The 21,538-nt window shown below is 38.4% G+C and overlaps 1 protein-coding gene across 7 annotated transcripts; it reads left to right on the forward strand.

The window, feature by feature from the left end:
- The first annotated feature begins 192 nt into the window (after positions 1–192).
- LOC133926086 (uncharacterized) lies at positions 193–16,855 on the forward strand. Of its 7 annotated transcripts, XM_062371836.1 has the most exons (31): positions 194–442; positions 541–578; positions 873–902; positions 1,191–1,500; positions 1,884–2,044; positions 3,740–3,805; positions 4,769–4,886; positions 4,975–5,084; positions 5,227–5,322; positions 6,137–6,260; positions 6,886–6,953; positions 7,600–7,686; positions 7,787–7,939; positions 8,032–8,127; positions 8,739–8,798; positions 8,870–8,991; positions 9,072–9,159; positions 10,408–10,512; positions 10,752–10,856; positions 10,928–10,980; positions 11,064–11,127; positions 11,214–11,348; positions 12,056–12,168; positions 12,251–12,344; positions 12,591–12,810; positions 13,662–13,792; positions 14,437–14,583; positions 14,794–14,922; positions 14,992–15,090; positions 15,210–15,248; positions 16,243–16,855. In XM_062371836.1, exons 4-31 carry the CDS (start codon positions 1,251–1,253, stop codon positions 16,378–16,380), a joined length of 3,171 nt encoding a protein of 1,056 aa, XP_062227820.1. In that variant the 5' UTR covers positions 194–442; positions 541–578; positions 873–902; positions 1,191–1,250; the 3' UTR covers positions 16,381–16,855. The 7 variants fall into 7 exon arrangements, with proteins under 7 accessions (XP_062227825.1, XP_062227820.1, XP_062227819.1 ...); XM_062371841.1 differs by having other exon boundaries at positions 193–442; positions 873–1,500; positions 11,217–11,348; XM_062371835.1 differs by having other exon boundaries at positions 873–1,500.
- The last annotated feature ends 4,683 nt before the right edge of the window (positions 16,856–21,538 follow it).

Here is a 21,538-nt window from a genome sequence, read left to right on the forward strand (position 1 = left end):
TCTCCTCTAAGACCGTCGGATCTGCCTCCACCATCCACTTCCTCCTTCGGATAAACATTTGGACCCGGAAAACCAACCGATCTATTCCACTTTCATAGGAAACCGGAGGGTTGTTTTGGTTTAGGAAAAAACCAGGCTGGGGTGAGCTTGAAGAGAGAGGGACAGCTTCGCCCAAAATGATTGGATTACTTGCCGCTCGTCTCATCTCATCTAGGGGTACAATTGGAAATAAATAAACCCTAAATAATCGTGGACAGAGACCTCACCTGACCGACCTCATCGCCGCCGACCGACCCAGGCATCCTTCCACCCGAGCCTTCTCTCTCTCTCTCTCTCTCTCTCTCTCTCTCGCAGAGAGGCGTCGGTCCCCTCCTCCCCGCCTCCGCTGGCACTGGGCGAGGAGTGGAGATCCATCTCGACTTGGATCGGTCTTCTCTTGTTGGTAAGTAACCCTAGCTGCATGCTTGGTTAGTTACGGATTTGCTTTCCGCGTGGTGCGCTGCTAGTCGAATTTGACCCATCCATCCGTGGTTTGTTTAGGTCCTTCGTCTTCCACGCGCACGATCAACCAGCCTAAGGTGCGGATGCAATTTATTTTTCCACAAACTTTTCGGGTTCAACCGAAGCCCCTGGAATGAGCGCTCTAGTACAATGATGATTTTCATGTGCTGGCATCTTCTCGTGCAATCTGATAGGGTGATTCGATGATTAGAGAATCCAACCATAAGGCTGTATCGGTGTCAAAAATGAGAATGTCTTAGCAAATGCAGCAGAAAGTTGTTCTTGGATGGTTATATTCTGTTGTCGTGCGGTGCTGTGCTATTGTTCTTCTGGTTTGGCCATCGCTAAGTTTGGCATTTCCATTCTTGCAGATCACTCTACCCCAGGCTGAATTGTGGCTGGTATTGGCGATATAAGCGTTCCTTAGCTGTTTTATCTTGTGTCTAGGCCTCTAGGGTCTTTGTTTAAGCGTCACTGAAAAGACTGTGCATGGAAAAACTCTTTTGTTCAAACATTTATCTCTTGTAATATCAATGTATTGTGACAATCCTTCTTCCTATGCTAGAATCATATATTTTAGCTTCTAAGCTCTTTCAGTACATCTCAAGTTTCCTATTGAACCGAGTACCTAATGCATTAATTCGGGCCTTGTGATAACCATTCATGCAAGTTCGTGGATATTAATTCAGAACCTGGTGGCATATTAATCTTGGATACTTGGTCAACTGGAAAATTGGAGCTCCGTGTTCATGTCATCAATGGAGAGCCTAGCGCAGTTAGAGGTGCTGTGCGAAAAGCTTTATAATTCTAGAGACTCCGCTGAGAGAGCGCATGCAGAAAGCACCCTCAAGTGCTTCTCGGAGAACAGCGAGTACATTTCGCAGTGCCAATACATATTGGACAATGCCTCAACTCCATATGCCCTGATGTTGGCGAGCTCAAGCTTGTTGAAGCAAGTTTCCGACCGCAGTCTTTCTTTGCAACTCCGCCTCGATATACGTAATGTTTCTTTCTGTAAACATATAGCATGAAATCACATATAGTTAAGTTTTTGTTGCTTCTGTTCTGTTGCATCCACATGACATTTTAGCATTTATGTCTCCTTATGCACAACTTTTGTCATTTCCTTGATTCTCGATTTATCATCTTACGCTTCTGAGACACAGCTAAAGAATATAAATTATTTATTTCCATTTTCTCCTTAAGTCTTTTTATGCTTTTGTGACATTTCTGGAAAGATAATTATTTATTTCCATTTTATCAATTTTTATGCTTCTGCAGCATGGCTGAAATTTACTATTCGTGTCTGTTTCATTCTACTATGCTTTTGTTTTCCTTCCTATTGCTAATTTGGAACTAACCTTTTTGTAATATATGTGAAGGGAATTATGTCATAAACTATCTTGCCGCAAGGGGGCCTAAATTGCAGAACTTTGTCATTGTGTCCCTAATTCAGCTGGTTTGTCGAATTACAAAATTTGGATGGTTTGATGATGACAGATTCAGAGAGACTGTCAAGGAAGCATCAGATTTCTTAGGTCTTGTAAGTATGCCTTACTTTCTCTAACTTTTGAGACAAGAATTATCTGATTGTCTGTCCTGCATTTATGAAAGAGCATAACTTAGATAGCAATTATTGCTTCAAGTAGGGTTTTGTCATCACATAAGCCTTAGCCAGTTCGATGACTGAAATCTGTTCTTTGGAACTAATTAATCTTCAGAAGATAACCATCTGTGCCAAATAAATGTACACACAACATTCATCTTTGTATACACATGGATGTAATGACCTGTTTGCTTTTTAACTTTTTGTATACACCATTCATGTTTATATACACATCCATGTTTGTATACACATGGATGTAATGACTTGTTTGAACCTTTTTAACTTTTTGTACAAAAAGTAATGTAGCTTGTAAGGGAAATGCAGACTGCTTGTTTCCCCTTCGCTGAACCCATTTGAAAAAAAATCATTGAGGGCTTGAGCTGTATGATTAGGAACTCTGATAATATTTTAGTCACTTAACAGAGAATAGGTTGTTTTGGTTTTGTATTCCTGGCGATACCCAACTTAATGGTCTTAATGCCATATGGAAACTGGATGCAAGAACTACCTACCAGATCTGCCAGTAACACTTGGAAGTTGCTATTTTCAGTTGATACTCAGATAGGAAATGTCTTATTCTTTGTAATTTATAGCTTAAACTACTTTATGGAATTATTTGATCCAATTGGTGGTATACTGATATAATGATTTGCCGAACTATTCTAACCAGGCTTCTCGTATTCTCTTTTAACCCTCATCTCAACATTTCCTTTCAATTTTGCCCAGTTTATTTTACACTTTCTACAACAGTCGCACTACCCGCTCATTATACCTTCTGCAACTTTTTTGTCATCTATTTTCTTTATACCCCCACTGTTCTTCTATAAATTATGTTTTACCTCACATGCACATACTAAGATAATGTGCAAAATTGCCGTCGTACACCTATCAAATCTCTCTTTACCTGTTCACTAAATAGTGGTTTGCTCATCCACCAGTCTGTCTATCTTTAGTTCAAGTGACCAGTTAACAAGAATATAAGCCTCTCTCAAATTAATGGTCTCTTACAGTGAGAGCGCGCACAGGTGCAGGGCGATTGAGAGGATGTATCTATATTTTCCTTCTAAAATGTAGAACACTGTTTATAAAAATAATAATTCTTTCTGTAAAACATCATTTATAACAGAAGAAAGGGAGTAGCAAGAGAGCACCATTTTTTTCTTTTATTATGCAAAACTTTTGTGCTCAAGCTAAAACGTAACCATCTGTTCTTATTTTGCAACATCAATTTCTATTACAACAAATTTGTTTACTGAAAAGGTAAAGGGATTTGGTAACCGATATTCTGTTATTTAAGGGTTTATATGCAGCAATATTATACTCCCTCCGGTAACAAATACTTGTCGTTTTGGACATGCCTGCAGTCAAACTTTCGAAAAATTGATCATCAATATCTTTCTAAATATTTAGATTGGATGGAAATCAGTTGTGTAGAATTTTCATGGGTAGAACTTTCATAATATTACAGTTTTACTTGGTTTTGTAAATAAATTACCGTAGAAATTATCGATATCGATGTCCAAAATGACAAGTGCTTGTGACTGGAGGTGGTATACTTTTGGTTCCAAGTTCTATTGCATGTGACCTGATGCATTTTGCTTTTTTCCCCCTCTTGTGCCTATATCATTTCAGGCATCTCAGGATCATTATTTCATTGGATTGAAGATACTAAATAATCTAGTAATGGAAATGAACCAGGTGAGACACATAAAGATTTCTGGAGTCGATATACGCTCTATAAGTGGTATCTTCCCTACTGAATTTGATCTTGTGTTTTCATTAAAACATGGATGGGAGTTTAAATGAGTTTTGCTTGAAAAATATTGTTGATGTGGTTGCTGCTATCAGGCTGCACAGTTTTGTGGTACAGAACTGCTCTGCAGTGTTTTTGGCTCACGTATTCAGCTTGTGTGCTGTGTATGAAATGGACATGGTCATACCTTCATAGAACAATCAATGTATGAGATGGTTATCTTTGTTTTGACAGGACAAGCATACATAAGGCAGCCTATATGCACTTTTGATTAACATAGATATTATCTATCTTGTGGACTAAATTCATGCAACACAGTTGCATGGAAGCATGCAAATGAACATCAGTGTATAATTGTTGTGGTCGGAATATTAGTATTAAGAAACAGGCTTATTAAATATGTATTTCTATTATTGGCTTGTTAATATTTGATGTTTATAGAACTTTAATACTTATGGGAATATATGGGACCTCACTAGATTACGAGTGGGGAAGGGCTCAAAGAATTTTTTTTTACCTGCTTGGAGCTGTGTCACATTTGGCATGGTCCTTGCTACTGTACAGTGAAAATTTTCTTGCAATCTTTTTGTTACTTGTTACCTACATACTTAACATGAAGAGTAACATATATTACTTGGTTAATATGGTGGAAAACGATTCTAGTTTTGTCCAAGTACTTTCTATCTCCTTCCTACTTCTATTTTCTTTAAGCAATTTCTCTCTTGCATGAAGAGCTTTCTTAGTCCGTAGTGGAGTGCTGTATACATTTTGCAGACTTCTGCTTCGGGTTCATTATTATATTCACCTTCACTTGGGGTTTTTGTTTGTGACTTCATTTCTTTTTCAGTACTGTTTAAATTGTCATGCCCATTTTCGTTTATTGTTTATATGCTGGTTTATGCATATAGCCGAACACTGCGATGCCTATGACGCTTCATAGGAAAATTGCGAGCTCATTCAAGGACCAGTTTCTTCTACAGATCTTCCAAATTTCACTAACCTCACTAAACCAACTGAAGAGTGAAGGTATGTGCAAGATGTTATGTGGGCATAATTTTTTTCCAGTAGACTATTTGAATGCCTAAACTCGTTTTTTTTACTTATTAAACTGCAGCTCCGGATGACTTTAGACATGTTCCTCTTGACCTTGCATTGAAGTGCTTATCATTTGACTTTGTTGGTTCTCCAGTGGATGAAAGCTCTGAAGAATTTGGAACAGTGCAGGTATATCCCTTGATGTTAATTAAGAGAGTAAAGGAGGAATAGTCACATGATTATTAGCTTCATAAATTCAACAATTAATCTGTCATTGTACCACATTTTAGCTCTTCCTTTTAGCTATGAATTTTTTTTCATGTTGGTGCAGCTTCCAGCATCTTGGAGGCCTCTTCTTCAAGATCCTTCCACTGTCCAGATATTTTTTGATTACTACAAAGTTAATGATATACGTGTTTCAAAAGAGGTATACATTGATGGGGTGATTTGATTATTAATAGTATTTCAATCTGCAAATTTATTTTTGAGTAATTTGTTTATAATTCAAAGATTCATTTTGTTCCACATGATTGAAAAGAGCTACCTTGTTATGTTCACGTTAGTGTGCACAGGATTACGGCCAGTCTATGGCCTCAATAAACCTGTGCACAATGGAGCAGGAACAACATTGTCTCTAGTATGTTAGCCAAGTCATTTCTGTCTTATCTTGTGTTCAATAGTTGGTTCAGTGTATCTCTAGTATTCTGTTAAGAGAGATGTCCATTGTCACTCAGGGCAAGCAATAAGAATGAACTAGTCATTTTTTTTGGTCCAAGTCTATAGTCTCCTCTGTCGTCTCAGTTAAGCCGCAGCTACCTGGTCAGCCTCCTGGCGATATTTACTCCGTACCTTTTTATTGGGTGGTCTGGTCATTAATGCAACCTGCAAATTTAGCGTTGGTTAGTGGGCACTACTCTATGCAAGCTCAAGAGGTGGTGTGGATGTATTTTGATTGACTTCCATGCAGCAGCAGCTTTTTAATGTTGTCTGACTCTTTGAGAAGCATGTTCTTTTGCTCCCTTGGTTTGTGAATTTAGCATCTACTAGCGGCTCCTTCAGAAGTTTATTCTGGCTTTTCCTTTTCTTTCCTGGGCCTTCTTTCACTAAATCTCAGCCCCCCCCCCCCCCACACACACATTGAAACAGTGGATTTGTTATTTTTAAGAAATTTGTGAGGTTCGGTCTAGGTACCTTATGTTATACTTCTGTACTTATATGTGCAAGCCCTTTGTTTTCTACAGGCTTTGGAATGTCTGGTGAGACTTGCTTGTGTCAGGCGCAGTATTTTTGTTGAGGACCCCGGAAGGACCCAGTTTCTTTCTCATCTGATGTCAGGCACAAAGGAAATACTCCTTACCGGCCAAGGTTTACTACACTTAAAAACTTCTCGTTGTGAAGTTAGTGTTTTATGCTGGTTTTGTTCCTCTTACAATTTTTACAAATTAAGAACAATAGTCTCGATCGAAGTCCTCGCACGAGATGTAAAAAAAAAAACTTTTCCCTGTTAGTTCAAGTATTTAGTCTCAGCATGAATTGATTAGCTTAAAACTGGCCATCACAACTATGTTGTGTATTGTAAGTGAAAGCAAACATGTTAGCAGAGAAGCAAAAGAACTTCCAAGGAGGAATCTCTGTTGCAATCCCACAGATTTAAAGAAGACAAAAGGCCGGAGTTTTTGGACTGAATTTCTTTTATTTTTTTAGCTAGTTCTTCTGCGCTCCTGTTCTTGAGTTGTTGCTTCCCTGTACAGTGTGGGGGCATCCCTTCTTTTTGGTTTTGTTGTTCTTGTACAGTTCTTTCCTTTTATTTTTAATATATATTTTCCACAGTAGGGGTTTCCTCTACTGTTAGCCCCCCTAAAAAAAAGTGGTCTTGATCTGATATGCTTAAAATAACTAATCTTTCCAAGTAGATAGGTTTGTTTGTTGATGCACTGATGCAGGCAAAATAGGCAATTTTATGCAATTTATTTTGGCTTCCAATCTGCAGGTCTTGCTGATCATGACAATTACCATGAGTTCTGCCGTCTTTTGGGACGTTTCAAAGTGAATTACCAGGTTGCAATCCTGTTACTTGAATGAAGAATGACCCTACTTAATATCTTGGCTGTTTGACAACCAAGGATATTTTCTTTATTTTTTAGGGTTTAGCATTTATTATAAAATAGGCAACCCTGTTACTTATTTCCATGTATCTTTTTTTTTTGTGTTGCCTGATAGCTATTGTGATTCAACAATTATGACGTATGCACTGAGTTATCTTCCACAATTTTTTTCTTGTCCTGTTGATGCATGACGTGTTGAAGGAACAGTGGTACAAAATTTGTTTTTGTAGTTTCTCCTAACAGTGGTCAATATACATATACATTGTGACATCTTCTTATCTACAACATTAGCTGCCAGATGATTTGGTTTATATTTGATTGTTGTCAATGTTTGACAAAAAAATTGGATAGATTACTTGATAGTTCTAATGGTTTTTGTCAATATACATATACATTGTGACATCTTCTTATCTACAACATTAGCTGCCAGATGATTTGGTTTATATTTGATTGTTGTCAATGTTTAAATTTTTTTTTGGATAGATTACTTGATAGTTCTAATGGTTTTGTTCATATATCATTATAATTGACTAGCCTTCATCCTAGGAATCAACCCTTTTTTCATTATATGCTAATTGTAACTTAATTGTACTGTGCAGTTGTCAGAGCTTCTGAATGTTGAATTTTATGGTGAATGGATTGGTCTAGTAGCTGAGTTTACAACTAGATCCTTGCTGTCATGGCAGGTTTATCGTTTCTTCTTGCTTAATTGCTGGTCGTTGGTTCTTTCAATTATCAATGTCGCGAGTTTTATGACTGGTATGCTATCGGTTATTTGTTCTGTAGTGGGCCAGCAACAGTGTCTACTATCTCTTAAGTCTTTGGTCAAGGCTGGTGACATCTGTGCCTTACTTGAAAGGCGAAACGCCTAGTCTACTTGATGAAACTGTTCCCAAAATCACAGAGGGTTTTATCACTTCTAGAATTAATTCTGTTCAGGTACTAGCTTATACATGAGATGCTACTACTATTTCAGTCCAAAAAAAAGTATTGTTACCACTCTTATTATTTGTTGTTTCTACCCATCTCAGGCCATCCTTGCTGACAACTCATTGGAAAATCCTTTGGATAGTGTGGAAGTTCTCCAGGACCAGCTGGAGTTTCTTCCTTACCTTTGCAGATTCCAGGTTGTTGCTATCTCATAAACTTTGGTTTCTGATTTTAGTTATGATTTTTGTTTTTAAAAAATAATGATCTGATTCCCATCTTTGAAATAATGTCCAAAACAATAATGCCGTTGTTTGAGTTGCTATCCCTCTCCTACCCCTTTCTTTCTGGCTTCAAGGGGTTCCCTTTGAGGCAATGTGTATGGATTGGCTTTCTTCTATCTTAATAAAAATGATATGCGGCTCTCCTGCGTATTCGATAAAAAATCATGTCCAACAGGAAATAAGCTACCTTAAATCCTTGATTGATCAGTTTGAGCTCGTTCTGTAAAGGATATTTAGGCTGTGTTCTAGCTAATCAGAAAAGCTGGTGGATAATAAATTTTCGCATCTTGATATATTTCGCTTCAGTTTGTATCTGTTTTTTTAATAAAAAAAGCGGAGTATCTGTTCCATTTATCTGGATGATTTTGAGTTACTTCAGTTAGCAAAAATCACAAATAATCTGCCTAGCAATAGGATACATGAGTTAAATGCAATCCCTTATTATTTTTCGACTTCAGGTTTTGAGATTTGCGTACAGTGTTTCGTATCACATGCTCTGATTTTTATTCTCTTTCAATGTGTTGCAGTACCAAAGCAGTAGTCTGTACATCATAAACATCATGGAACCTCTTCTGCAAGCTTATACGGTATGTTAATGTTGTTCCACAAGTTTTTTTTGGGGGGAATAATGCTATTAAAAGTCAAATATTTGTTACAGGAAAGGTCAAGATTACCAGCTCCTGGAGATGCAAATGAGCTCTCTGTCATTGAAGGCCAAATTGCATGGATAGTCCACATAATTGCAGCCATTCTCAAAATTAGGCAGACCGTTGGTTGTAGGTGAGCAATATAATTTCCTTATCTGTTAACTTTGTTTTGTTATTCGTTTCATGAACGAAATTTTTCTTTATCTTCTGCAGCCAAGAATCACAAGAGTTAATTGATGCAGAGCTGTCTGCCCGTGTGCTACAGTTGATGAGTATTACTGACATGGGGGTGCACACACAGGTTAGATGAATCTGAGTTGTTCACTTGACATGAATAATGAGCTATGATATCTGCAGGAAAGATGATTTCCCTTAGTATTTTTTGCTAATGTAGAAAGTGAGTGCATGTGTAGTTGTAGGTGCAACTGGTGCTAGGCAATGCTTTTGTCACGACAATTTATTTTTGATGAACTTTCACATGTCAACAGCTTTTAGTATTTTGCCAATAGCATGATATAAGCAGCCAACTTCTCATTTATCCACTCGCTGGGAAATTTGGAATTGCACTGCTTTAAAATGTGTGATTTTTAAACTGTTTGGCACTTACAGCTACCGTGAAAATGCCACTGACGGAACCTTTTATGCATAAGAAAATTTTGGAACCAAGTGTATCAGTATATTTTTCTGTGGGGACCTTCCCCACAGTTTCCCGTCAAAAGTTTATCAGTGTATGTAATGAGAATAGCCAAAATGGCATCTCCATACTCGTTTGCCTTTGGCGTCCAGCCTACCCCCAGCCCCAGTCATGTGAGTTGAAATGTCACCCATACAAACTATGTTTCAAAAGCAGTTTCGAACTTTCCACTTATTATTGTTTGTTTCAAAAGCAGTTTCGAACTTTCCACTTATTATTGTTTGTTTCAAAAGCAGCGATCCTACTTTGTAGGAAATACTATTTCTTTTCCCTGCTGAACCAGATCTTCTTCCTTTATAGGTTGCATTCATATTTTGTGCATCCACATTGGGTTGGTTGGTTTTGGAGGGCCTCACCATCATTAGATTACTTAGGGATAACCATACATGATGCATTAAAACACAATCTGTATGGGAGTTAAGATTTAGGTTCCGTTTGGTATTACATGGCTTAAAAACACTGGATACAACAATTATTTTAAGGCATCTTTTGGACTCATAACAGCATGCTAACACCACGAAGTAGTACAGTTCCCTATACTATCTAGATTCCGCAATATTGCACAACACGGCATAGCAACTGCCAATTGTCCGTAAAACTAAGTTTTTGTCAGCTCTGTTATGAGAAGATAATTAGTGCTTAGTGTTTCTGATCCCAGCTTAGGCGCTAATCAATATTTGCTCTCTGGTTGTGGAAAGCGCCGAGCTTACACATGATTTCTATTTTGTTATTCCTTTTTTCTGGTTTATGGCATGTCCTCAAATGTAGCCTATCTTTGCTTAACATATGTTAGTTTTTCTTATCAGCTGCACAGGTTCATTGTGTGAATAATAACTGATTTTACTATCTTTGCAGAGATATCAAGAAATAAGTAAGCAAAGGCTTGACCGAGCTATTCTCATCTTTGTGCAAAATTTCAGAAGGTCATATGTAGGCGACCAAGCCATTCATTCTTCAAAGGTTTAGAAGAAATAAAACACTGATATTCTTTTTCTGTCTCGATAGGCTTGTTTGGTTTATACCCAAGCCAAAGCTTGCCAAATTTGGCACCGATTTGGATTGTTGCCAATGGTTGCTAAAATTTTGGCAAGCCTATGCCTCTTTGCTCATCTCCTGTACATTTTCTTAACAATATTTGGCCAAGTGTGGCTGATATACCTGGTAGTTAAATGTCATAAACCAGTGCTTCTTTGCTGCAGCAGTTGTATGCAAGATTGTCTGAGCTTCTGGGACTGAATGACCATTTAGTTTTACTCAATGTCATTGTTGGAAAAATAGCTACGAATCTTAAGTGCTATGTCGAGGTAACTATTCATCTACTGATTTCAGCTTTGACTTTGACCTTGAGCTTTGCTGACCTTTGATGTGGTTACAGTGTGAGGATCTCATCGATCATACTCTGTCCCTGTTCCTGGAGCTTGCGTCTGGGTAAAGTTGTAGCTATATGTTTTTATTTTCTTTTTTCTCATTCAGGCATGATGACAGTTCTTCATTTTGTATTGTTATATCAGCTATATGACTGGAAAGCTGCTTCTCAAACTGGAGAGTGTGAAGTTCATCATTGCAAATCATTCTGTAAAGTCTTCCCACTAGCTTCTGTTTCACTATCCCTGCACCCTTTGGTCTTAGAAATAATTACGTTTTTCTATTCACCCTTCCAGCAGGAGAATTTCCCATTTCTTGCAGAATACAGATGTTTCCGTAGTAGAACAACGTTCTATTACATACTTGGCTCCTTAGTCTTCATGGAAGAGAGCCCAGTAAAGTTCAGGACTTTCATGGAACCCCTTCAGCAGGTGCATGAATAATTTTTTTTAATGCTAGTATAACTTTTTTAAAAGAGTTAATTTCACAAACCCACCACTTTCTTGGCATAATTATCACGAAACCACCACAATCTTGTCCTGTATTACAGATCCACCAATAACTTGGGCTCCCTTCTCACAAAACTACCGTTGCGTTGCACTCCCCGTTCCTGACCTGATGGGACCCACTTGTCAGCGTCATGAAGAAGAAATTGCAGCTGTTTCTGTCGCTATGTCATCCTGGGCACGCGCCACGCAAGCAAGCCAACATGGCTGTTTGGGCTGCTTGTGGATCGGATTGGATCGTAGAAGAAATGAAGGCCCATGCAGAACATCTTATGCTCACCATCACCTAAATGATGTCCTGCGTGGGCCTTCATTTCTTCTATGATCCAGTCCGATCCTCAAGCAGCCCAGACAACCACGTTGGCTTGCTTGCGTGGTGCGCGCCCAGAATGACATGGCAACAGAAACACCTGGGATTTCTTCTTCATGACATTGACAAGTGGGTCCCATGGGGTCAGGAACGGGGAGTGCAATGAAACGGTAGTTTTGTGAGAAGGGAGCCCAAGTTATTGGTGGGTCTGTGATACAGGACAAGATTGTGGCGGTTTCGTGACAATTAGGCCAAGAAAGTGGTGGGTTTGTGAAATTAACTCATTTTAAAATTCTCATGTGAAACTCTATTTTCTCCACAGGTTGCATTTAATCTGGAGGCAACTGCTGATGCTGCTTTCCAGACTGATGTTGCTAAGCATGCATTTATTGGTTGGATGAGAGATCTACGAGGCATTGCAATGGCCACCAACAGGTGTATTATCTGATATACAGTATAAGGGTATTACAGCGCCTATAATTTGGAAACTAACTGTACCTTTGTTGATCTGATCCAGCCGCAAGACCTATGGCCTCCTATTTGACTGGTTGTATCCATCTCGCATGCCACTTTTATTGAGAGCCATCTCACTATGGACTGATGAACCAGAGGTTGTCAAGTGTTACCAATTTGTTTTCTAGAACACTTTTATGCCCTTGTGCACATATTGCATGTTTTCACTGATAATCTGCCTAACTATTTTATGCATAACCCTTTAGTTTTTAGCAATGTCTTTATATCCATGCACACCTGTTGCTTGTTTTTTGTTGCATATGCTGCCGAAGCCTAACTTCACTATTCATAACCCTACGTTTCTAAATATTGTCTTCAGTCGCTTTAAATATCACCTCTTGCAGGTCATCACACCCTTGCTCAAGTTCATGTGTGAATTTGTTCTGAACAAAGCTCAAAGATTAACATTTGACTCATCATCGCCAAATGGGATCCTTTTGTTCCGAGAGGTTAGCAAGATAATTGTGGCTTACGGGTCGCGGATTCTATTGCTTCCAAATGGCACGGATATTTATGGAAGTAAATACAAAGGCATATGGATCTCACTGACTGTTCTTTCAAGGGGTGAGTCTGTAAATTGTGTCTTTCGGCTTGCTAATTTATATCCTGCAAATCAGTTGACTAGAGGTTCACTCGGGATAGCTGGCGGCATTCATTCTTGTGCAATACTTTATTTTGTTATTCCTTCTTGAATTTATATTTCAGGAGGCTATATACTACTGATTCATGAATGTGAGACATGAATTTTTGTTGGGGCTTTTGTAATTGACTTTCTTATAATCCATTGTATTGTTCATTATCCCAAGTTCAAAATTCTAGTTTGACGACTCTAGTATGTTGACATATGATATGTATGCAATCAAAGAACCAGACCCACTTTGATGTGCTTCATCTTCAATCCAAATAGAAAAATGGATATTATTACTGAATTATCATGTTGCATTGAAAACTTGTTAGCTGTTTCATTAGCGTTTGTACTTCAGAAAACTGGTGAAACTATTTGCTTTTATTCTTTGTTGCTGTTTATGGTCAAAGTTGCCAGCGGCATTATCTATTTCCAAATGGTTTGATTCTTTTTTGGAATGATTTACTCTGAGTTATTACCTATTCCAAACAATTCAAGCTGGTTTTTACCATTTACGGCTTCAGTAAATTTCGGGAACCACCAGCTCTTGGATGGTTTCTAGGGAACAATGTTGGACTGGGATCCAGCTTTAGTTCTGATCTTGTAAATGTTAGCTATGACTTAATTCTTAGATTTGTTGCATCCTTATGATTCAAATATAATTGTAGTATCCTCTTTTTCCGCAGCGATTACACTTTATCCTTTATTTCTCATCGTAGGCTTAAGATTTCGTGATCTTCTTGCTGATTATGTACTGTTCTTTTGACTGACATTTTGCTGGAACTTACAGCTTTGTGTGGGAACTATGTCAATTTTGGTGTATTTGAGCTTTATGGTGATAGAGCACTTGCGGATGCCTTTGATATATCTCTAAAGATGACCCTCTCGGTTCCATTATCTGATATATTGGCATTCAGAAAGGTATTTATGTCCACTTTAGTTTACTATTCATGTCTTAGGCTATTGCTTTTATTGATATATTTACTCGCTATATCAAAATACTACTGCTACTTTCGATGTTCTCAGTTCTCACATGGAATGTGAACAGGAATAACAGATGCATATTAATTTTGCAGAGATAATTTTGCATTAATCAGAAATGATCGATTGGTTTGACCCTATCCAATTGAGTTAGGTGTTTAACTGTTTTGCTCCGTATAAGTGGAGCTCCATGTATCGAGACAGTTGTGTTAGTATGTCAGTTGCATTGTATGTGCTTCCTGGGTTTAACATTCTACTTGTTATTCAAAGATATAAGCAAAAATCGACATAGTTAGTACTACCACATGTATGTACTTGTATTTTCAGTAAGGTAATTATGATAGATTGATATCTCAAGTTCTTTTTCAGAATTTATTTAGGTTACACCCTAGGAAATGGCCATCTGGTATCTGTACACAATATTATTGCTTGGTCTTCGAGAGTCTTGGTCACATAGTAACATACTGATGTGGACGATGTGATTTGGATCCTGTGTCAACCCACGCTTCTTTGTGATCATCTAAATGCATCAATTTCTTCTGTTTCATCTGTAGACACATTGAGAATGAGCTATTGTTTTTCAGCTGTCGAAAGCATACTTTGGATATATGGAAGTTCTATTCAACAGCCATATCAGTTTTGTTCTCAATTTGGACACAAACACATTCGTGCATATTGTCAGCTCACTTGAATCTGGCTTAAAAGGTTTAGATACAGGGATATCAACACAGGTTCGTTTCTGTGGATCCTTTTATCATTTGAAACATGTTCCTGTTACAATGATATGGCACTAGTGATGGACAAGTGCTTAAACTATGGCACCAATTAGGGGAGATTTAGTTCTAAGTTGTGGTTACTAGTGTGCCTAACATTAGATGCCATCATCCAATTTTTTCTTTATTGTTTGGACTGATCCTTGTCCTGTCATTTCCTTTTGGCAGTGCGCTTCTGCCATTGATAGCTTAGCAGCCTTTTACTTTAACCACGTTACAGCTGGTGACGCACCTCCATCACCAGCTTCAGTAAATCTCGTGAGGCACATTGGAGAGTTCCCAAATTTGTTTGCTCAGGTTTGTGTTGCCAATCCTGTCTACCATATTGTGGAAGGTTTCTCTGTAATAATATTTTATTCTTGACAGATACTGAAGACACTTTTTGAGATCATTCTCTTTGAGGATGCTGGTAATCAGTGGAGTCTCAGTCGACCGATATTGAGCCTGATAATGACCAGCGAACAGGTGGTCTTTTTTTTACTAACACTGTTCGTTTTTCCTCCCCTATGCTTTTATGCTCGATTCCTATTTGTACTGTCTTCAGTCATTATTTTGATTTGTTTTTTCTTTTTCTTTTTTTGCAGATGTTTAGTGACCTGAGAGCGCACATATTAGCATCACAGGTTAGAGTAGTCCTTTGTTTGAAGTTCCATATTTAATTTCCTCCGTTATTATTTTGTTTTCTTCTTTTGTTGAGACCTCCTACCCTTGTCATCATTGTGGAGGCCTTTTTTTTTTTAAAAAAAAATGTAAGTTAAGGAGTTAATTTTTTTGAATGAATGGCTGCATCCTTTTGACAAGCTATATTTGAGTTTCCTTTATGACTATCGCATTGTATATCCACTATCTATTTTGTGGGTAACTATTGGCTATCCATAGCTGCATTTTTACCAAATAGATGGGACACGGAATGCACAGATCTCTAGGGTTGCCTTTGGATGCACATGATTTTGTTTGTTGTGTGGAATGGTAGGAGCAGAGAACCTGAGACGATGCTGCTACTATTAAAAATGTTAGTGCTTCTGAAATAATCCGAGTGGGGAAGATTTCTTGTTTAAAGGTGTTTTTAGTTGAGTTTTGAATTTTCTGAATGGTTTCCAGAAACTGTAATTGCATTATGTGATATCATAAAAGCTTTAGGAACATTGGCTCGATAGACGCATTGCAGAATCAGCAACTCTTGGATAAAGCTATGTGCAGCGTCTATTGTGATCAGGAAGTGCTAGAGGCTGCAACTAGTCTATTAAAGTTATATTACGCCATCATGATTTTACATCTGGTAAAAAGCATGAATTTGGTGAGAACACATGTATTAGAATTTGTTGATTTGAAGCCATCGGTTTGCTCTTGTGAAGCAAATTGCATTGTAATGCGGTAACATTGCGTATTCATCACGTATGCTACACTTACACATGTTTATATAAAAGAACGTAGAGTGGACTACTTTTCTCTCCATTAGCAGTCTCCATTGTATAGTTTCGAAGTGATTGACCTGAAGAATGCTAAGATAATTATATTGAAGTAGATTTTTTGGAACCTGTCGTTTTCTAGAATGTCCTGATAGCTGACAAAATGGGTGATTATCCAGAAGAGCTAATGCACACCTTTTGTTTACAGCCTGTAGACCAGCAACAACGCCTTTCGCAATGTTTTGATAAGCTGATGACCGATGTCAACAGGAATTTGGAACCAAAGAACCGAGACAGATTCACTCAAAATCTTACAACATTCAGACATGATTTCCGACTGAAGTAACAGTTCCTCAGAACCAGCTACCAGTTGAAGGAGGTGCACCCGCGTGATGTAAATACTCCATTTATTTTGTTTTAGAAATCACCATTCTGTGGATGGAAAAAAAAAATTGGCTTCGGTTTGCCTTGCATTGGCCGGAAGATGAAGGGTCTTGTTGCTGCGTGTGGTGGTGAAAGCAGTTGTAAATTTCTTAGTTTGTCATTTGTATCAGAATGTAAATTTCTTAGTTTGTCATCCCTTGTTAACTTCTTTTTTATTTTTACCCTTATATCGCTTCTGCTTGTACAGCAAAATTCATGCTGGAACAGGGATCGCTGTATGCCCAAGATGTTGAGGGGGGAAACAGCCATCCCTTAAATCTAATTCATTTGTTAAGACGTTAACAAGGCAAAGGATGTAAATGATTCTGTTGGCTTTGCTGGATGTGAAAATTGAAAGCGGGGAGAAACAGAAGATAAAATGCCCCATTTACCGTCTCTATTGTGCTAACATCCCCTGTGCAGATCGAACTGTTGTGTTAATAATGTTCCTCTTCATATCAATGTTTCTTAAAGTTGTGTGCAGGTTGGTGGTCGCTACACAGCATTGAGCCTGCTTTGTTGCTTCCTTGCCGGTTGGGAGGTCTTCTGACATGCTGGTGCTGGAGATTGGACTGGTAGATGAAGTTGCCCAGGTTTTTTGAAGCCCAGGCTGCCCAGCTGGTTCGATACTGCGTCCTGTCCTGTTATTAATTCGTGGTGTATGGTGATTGGTAAAGTAATTATTCAGATCATCGCCAAGTTTAGTTTGCCTCTGTTTTTAATTGCTCTTTTAGCCTCTTACAAACTGGCTGGTGTTGAGGGAGCAAAAAAATGTATCGCACTTTAGGTGCTTAATGTCATTCTAGTTAATTGTTGATGGATCATATATACTAGACCAAAAAACGCGCGGTGCGCGTGTGGCCGGTAGAGGTGTATATTTAGTGAGATGCAAGTGGCGAGCTGGTAGATGGATGTTGGGGTTTGCAATTGAAAGTAAAGAATGAGGCAACCGGAAGGGGTACGTTGAATTTGTATTGATTTGATCATAATCAGAGAGAAAAATGTATGTGAATGTAATATTGCCGAAGAAGATCAGATGATTAGTGAAGATTTATAATAGCCGGTCTCATAAAGGATCCCAATTGAGGTTGAACGAAATATAATATGGTAAGGCTAGCTTATTGGGTGGTAGATTTGTTGCATGCTAAAGTAAGTAGATGTAGTAGAATATTTAAGTGGAAGTAAGTGGATGAGTAGCAAATATAAAGGTGGGAACGGATACAATATATGGTCCATAATCCGGGGAACATGAAGGTAAAAATATACATCATGGAAGGTAGTACGTAGTGTAAGAGGCTTATGTGCATTTTTTTTTGTGGCAGCGATGATCATATACAGTGATGCAGGTATATGTAAGTGGTTTGAAGCTTAGATACATATTCGTTGTACAATATAGAGGGGCTTGGCTGACTGGATAGTGTGGATAAGTTGTTTGGTTGTACATAAGGTAAAGGCCGGTGATTTGCACACGCTGAGTGATGATGTTGGAGTGGATGGGTAGCTGTCAGCATGGGCAGGAAACCTACATAGAGCAGTTGTGTATGTTAGAATGGTATAGTTTTTTTGGTTAAGAAAGGAACAATCTATTTATGATTATAGAATGAGTTTTTTGTTTCGGAAAGCAGGGAATTTTTGGCAGTATGTAGATTAGTGTAAGAGGAATGATGTATTACCTAGTTTTCGTTGTCAGAGGTGGATAGGTGGAGTTTCCTGGACACCTGATGCGGATGTGTGTTGGTTGGAGTGCTGTAATGTTTCATACAGGTTATGATAAAAGATAGTATTGATGGGGTGGTGAGCTAATGACTGGAGATTAGAGATAGTGAAGTGAATCAACAAATACCTTTTGTTGGCAGGAAGGTTGGTATTCAGTTTTTCAGGATCTTGGAGGTGACGCTTGCGGGATGCAGAACTGTTGGTGCTGCGCTATTTGATAGTAGAACATGGTAAAAACCAAGAGAATTAGGATATTACCGGATTGAAACTTCTGGTAGGTGCAGTTAGGATGGCTATAGCAAGAGGGTATGTATATTAGCATGGTACCATGGTTGGAGTGTGGTCAGTAGGTGTGTCCTGTGGTGGTGGTGTTGATGATACCAATAGCTGTTGTATAAGCAGCAAAGTGGATGTAAAACTGTAAGAGCTATGATAGTAGACTAAGGAATGCAAAATAGATAGGAGAGTGTAAAATTAACCTTATCAGGAGACATAGGAGTGTTTTGTGTATTCAAAGATGTTATAGAACTGCCTTGATGATCCAATGTGGAGCTGGTAGGTATGTCGGTGGTAGGCACATTGGTTTGTGCAGAAGGTATTGCACTGGGTGTTGTAGGAGTGAGGAGCCTCCCTGATAAGTTTGCATAAACAGAAAGGGCCTGGACCTGAAATGTTGGGTGGATGCTTTGGAGGGAGCCTGTTGTCATTTGAACAGTCATGGTATAAGTTTTGCCAATATGGTTTGTTATCTCTGGGGGGACATAGGCCGGGTCTCCTTTTCCTGCTGCAATTAGGACTGTGGGAGGTTTCCCAATTAGTTGGTGTCCTATTTTGCCAAAGAATATAAACCGTGCAAGTTGTGAATTAGATTCTTGGGCTGTAGATGGGTCGGTGCCAAAGTATGTAATTCTGTACCTGCAACATAAATCGCAGAGGGATGTATGTAAGTAGAAAATAATATGAGGCATTTTGTATGGTGAAGGTACGCAAAGTATTGTGGAAATGGTACATACCGTGGCTCGGTCTCTTTGCTGGAACACCTGGGACATTTGTAAGAATCAGCATTGGGTTCAGTTTTTTTCCAGCAAGCTCCGCACGACATATACCACCAGGCCTCTCCAGGAACCAAATCTTTGAGAAGGGTGGTCACAGTATAGGTCTGACCCTGGAATATTAATATTATTGATGAAGTAGAATAGGGTTGAATAGAAAAAAAGAGTGAAAGATAGTAAACAATGCCTGTGATACCAGAGCATCATTTGGAATAAGCTCGGTGAGATCATGGACTGTTGTAGCCAAAGGGTTTTGTGGAGCAGCAGTTCCTTGAAGCCATTCAATTTGGTGAGGATGATTTGCTAGGCTGAGTAGTAAATAGGAAGCAATTAGATTGGTAATGGGTGTTGTAGTTTTTATGCTTTTGTATGCAGTATGGAAGTACATGTGAGATGGATAGAGATATGAAAGGTGGGTTAACCTGGTTCGTAGTGCTGCAATTTCAGGAATTGGTATATTGATATACCATTTTGTGGCTGAGATTGCTTGAAGGGCAATAGTTCCTGCAGGAATGTGAACTATATATGAAGTATTGTTTGAGTAGTGGGAACTCTGCTTTGAGGCATGATATGTAATAAGTAAAGTAAAATGCATGATAACATAATGTTGCACCTGAAAAAGTCCCAACAGTCATACCAACAAAGAGCACATAAATTGCTGTGGTAGTTGATGTTTCATGCAGTTGTTCACCATCAAAGGACTCAGCTTGCTGTTGCCAGAGAGTGATTGCTATTTGGTGGCTGAAATGGGATAGCGTTTTTAGGAGAGCTTATAGGAAATAGGAACAATGTAGTGAGTATATAGTATGAGTAATGGAAGGATCCGAATTAGCACCTGCCATCAGTGATATGAATGTTCCTTTTTAGTCTTGGACCATTCCTGGTGTTTACTGTTACGGTATCACCAATAGCAATAATTTTCCCAATAAAATCTGGGCAGCAGAATAGGTTTATAAATATTATATGAAGGAGGTAATAGATAGGAGTTAAGTGAAAATGTAAATACGTATGATACAGTGGGTTAGATTGTATACCTGATAAAAGGACAGGTTTGTTGATTCGTTGCGCTAGAACAGAATATGGAACAGCATGATATGCATAGATTGGGAACTCCTGGGGCTGTGGTATAACCTCAATAACTTTTGTAGCTTTAGTGAATTTTGCCATAATGTAATGATCAACACATTTGTACGTATTTTTGGATACAGCTACCTCGAAGTAGCTGATATCATAGATGTTGCCTTCTTGGAGCAATGGTTTAAATTGTTGGAGCCATCGTTCTGGGATACATCCCTCCATGTTGGTACCCTAGAAAGGAATAGGTATGGGTAGAAAGTAATCATAGAATGGATGAAGGTACATAAACTAAAGGATAACAGAAGAAATTTGGGTAGTATATATTTTTTTATTAATAATGCACAATGATACAAACTAAGGTAACAGGAAGGATATTTTGCAATGAAAATAATGGAAGGTCATAGTTTTAAAGGTAGAGTAGGCATATGGGAGAAGAAAAAGTTAAGAAATTCTTTGCTTGGGAGATGTGTAAGTTGCCAATTTGTAGATAGGAAATGTCAATCTGTATGTACATTTATCAATTGCTTTTGCGATGATAGAAAACAGAGTGAAAATATTTGTGGATCTTTCAAGAAGCATAAAGCAAATAAGCAAAATATTATAAGTACAGAGAATCCTCTAAGATTCTAGGTCAATAGGTGGAGGGAGGGCCTGCTAGTTGGCAAATCTGGTTGCTATTCTGACAGACGTAGCAACTACAGTAAAGGAAATCTGGAAAGTACAGTAAAAGGAATGCTGTTTTTATAATGAAAGGCAGTGCATATTAACAAGTTTTTTATTATTATAAAGTATACACATAAAAATTTTAGGAGGGGGTCTTAATATGGCAGAGCTTGAAATATTTAAGAGAGCGAGCTACAAAGTCAGAGCCCTAGTGTGTCCAGGTAGTATTGTAGGTACAAATTGTAAATACATCAGTAGTGTAGGTACCAGGAATAGACGACTATAAGGGGTACCTACATTGTGAATGCTAATGGATGAACAAAGCATCATATTAGATAAAACTAAAGGAAAGAAAATACGCATTGATTTTTGGCAAGAGGCAGCAAAAGGTACAGCGCTTGGAGGGCGAAGTCGTCTGGGAGGATCATGGTAGATACGCACGGCTGGAACCATACCAGTGTCAAGCAATGAAGTGCGGTATCATTAAGCGACTAAGTTAAAGCAACCTATAATAACAAGAAGTAAAACATTCGAGACGGAGTAAACAAAGAACGAACAATAGCACCGAAATGA

This window comes from Phragmites australis, chromosome 8 (assembly GCF_958298935.1).
Source record: "Phragmites australis chromosome 8, lpPhrAust1.1, whole genome shotgun sequence".
NCBI lineage: Eukaryota > Viridiplantae > Streptophyta > Magnoliopsida > Poales > Poaceae > Phragmites > Phragmites australis.

Bases quoted from the DNA above. Each gene is read 5' to 3' on its own strand.
- LOC133926086 (XM_062371835.1), top strand. From the start codon at position 1,251: ATGTCATCAATGGAGAGCCTAGCGCAGTTAGAGGTGCTGTGCGAAAAG. The intron at 4,887-4,974 runs GTATGTGCAAGA...ATTAAACTGCAG, and splicing joins AAACCAACTGAAGAGTGAAG to CTCCGGATGACTTTAGACAT. The intron at 15,249-16,242 runs GTTAGAGTAGTC...TTTTGTTTACAG, and splicing joins CGCACATATTAGCATCACAG to CCTGTAGACCAGCAACAACG.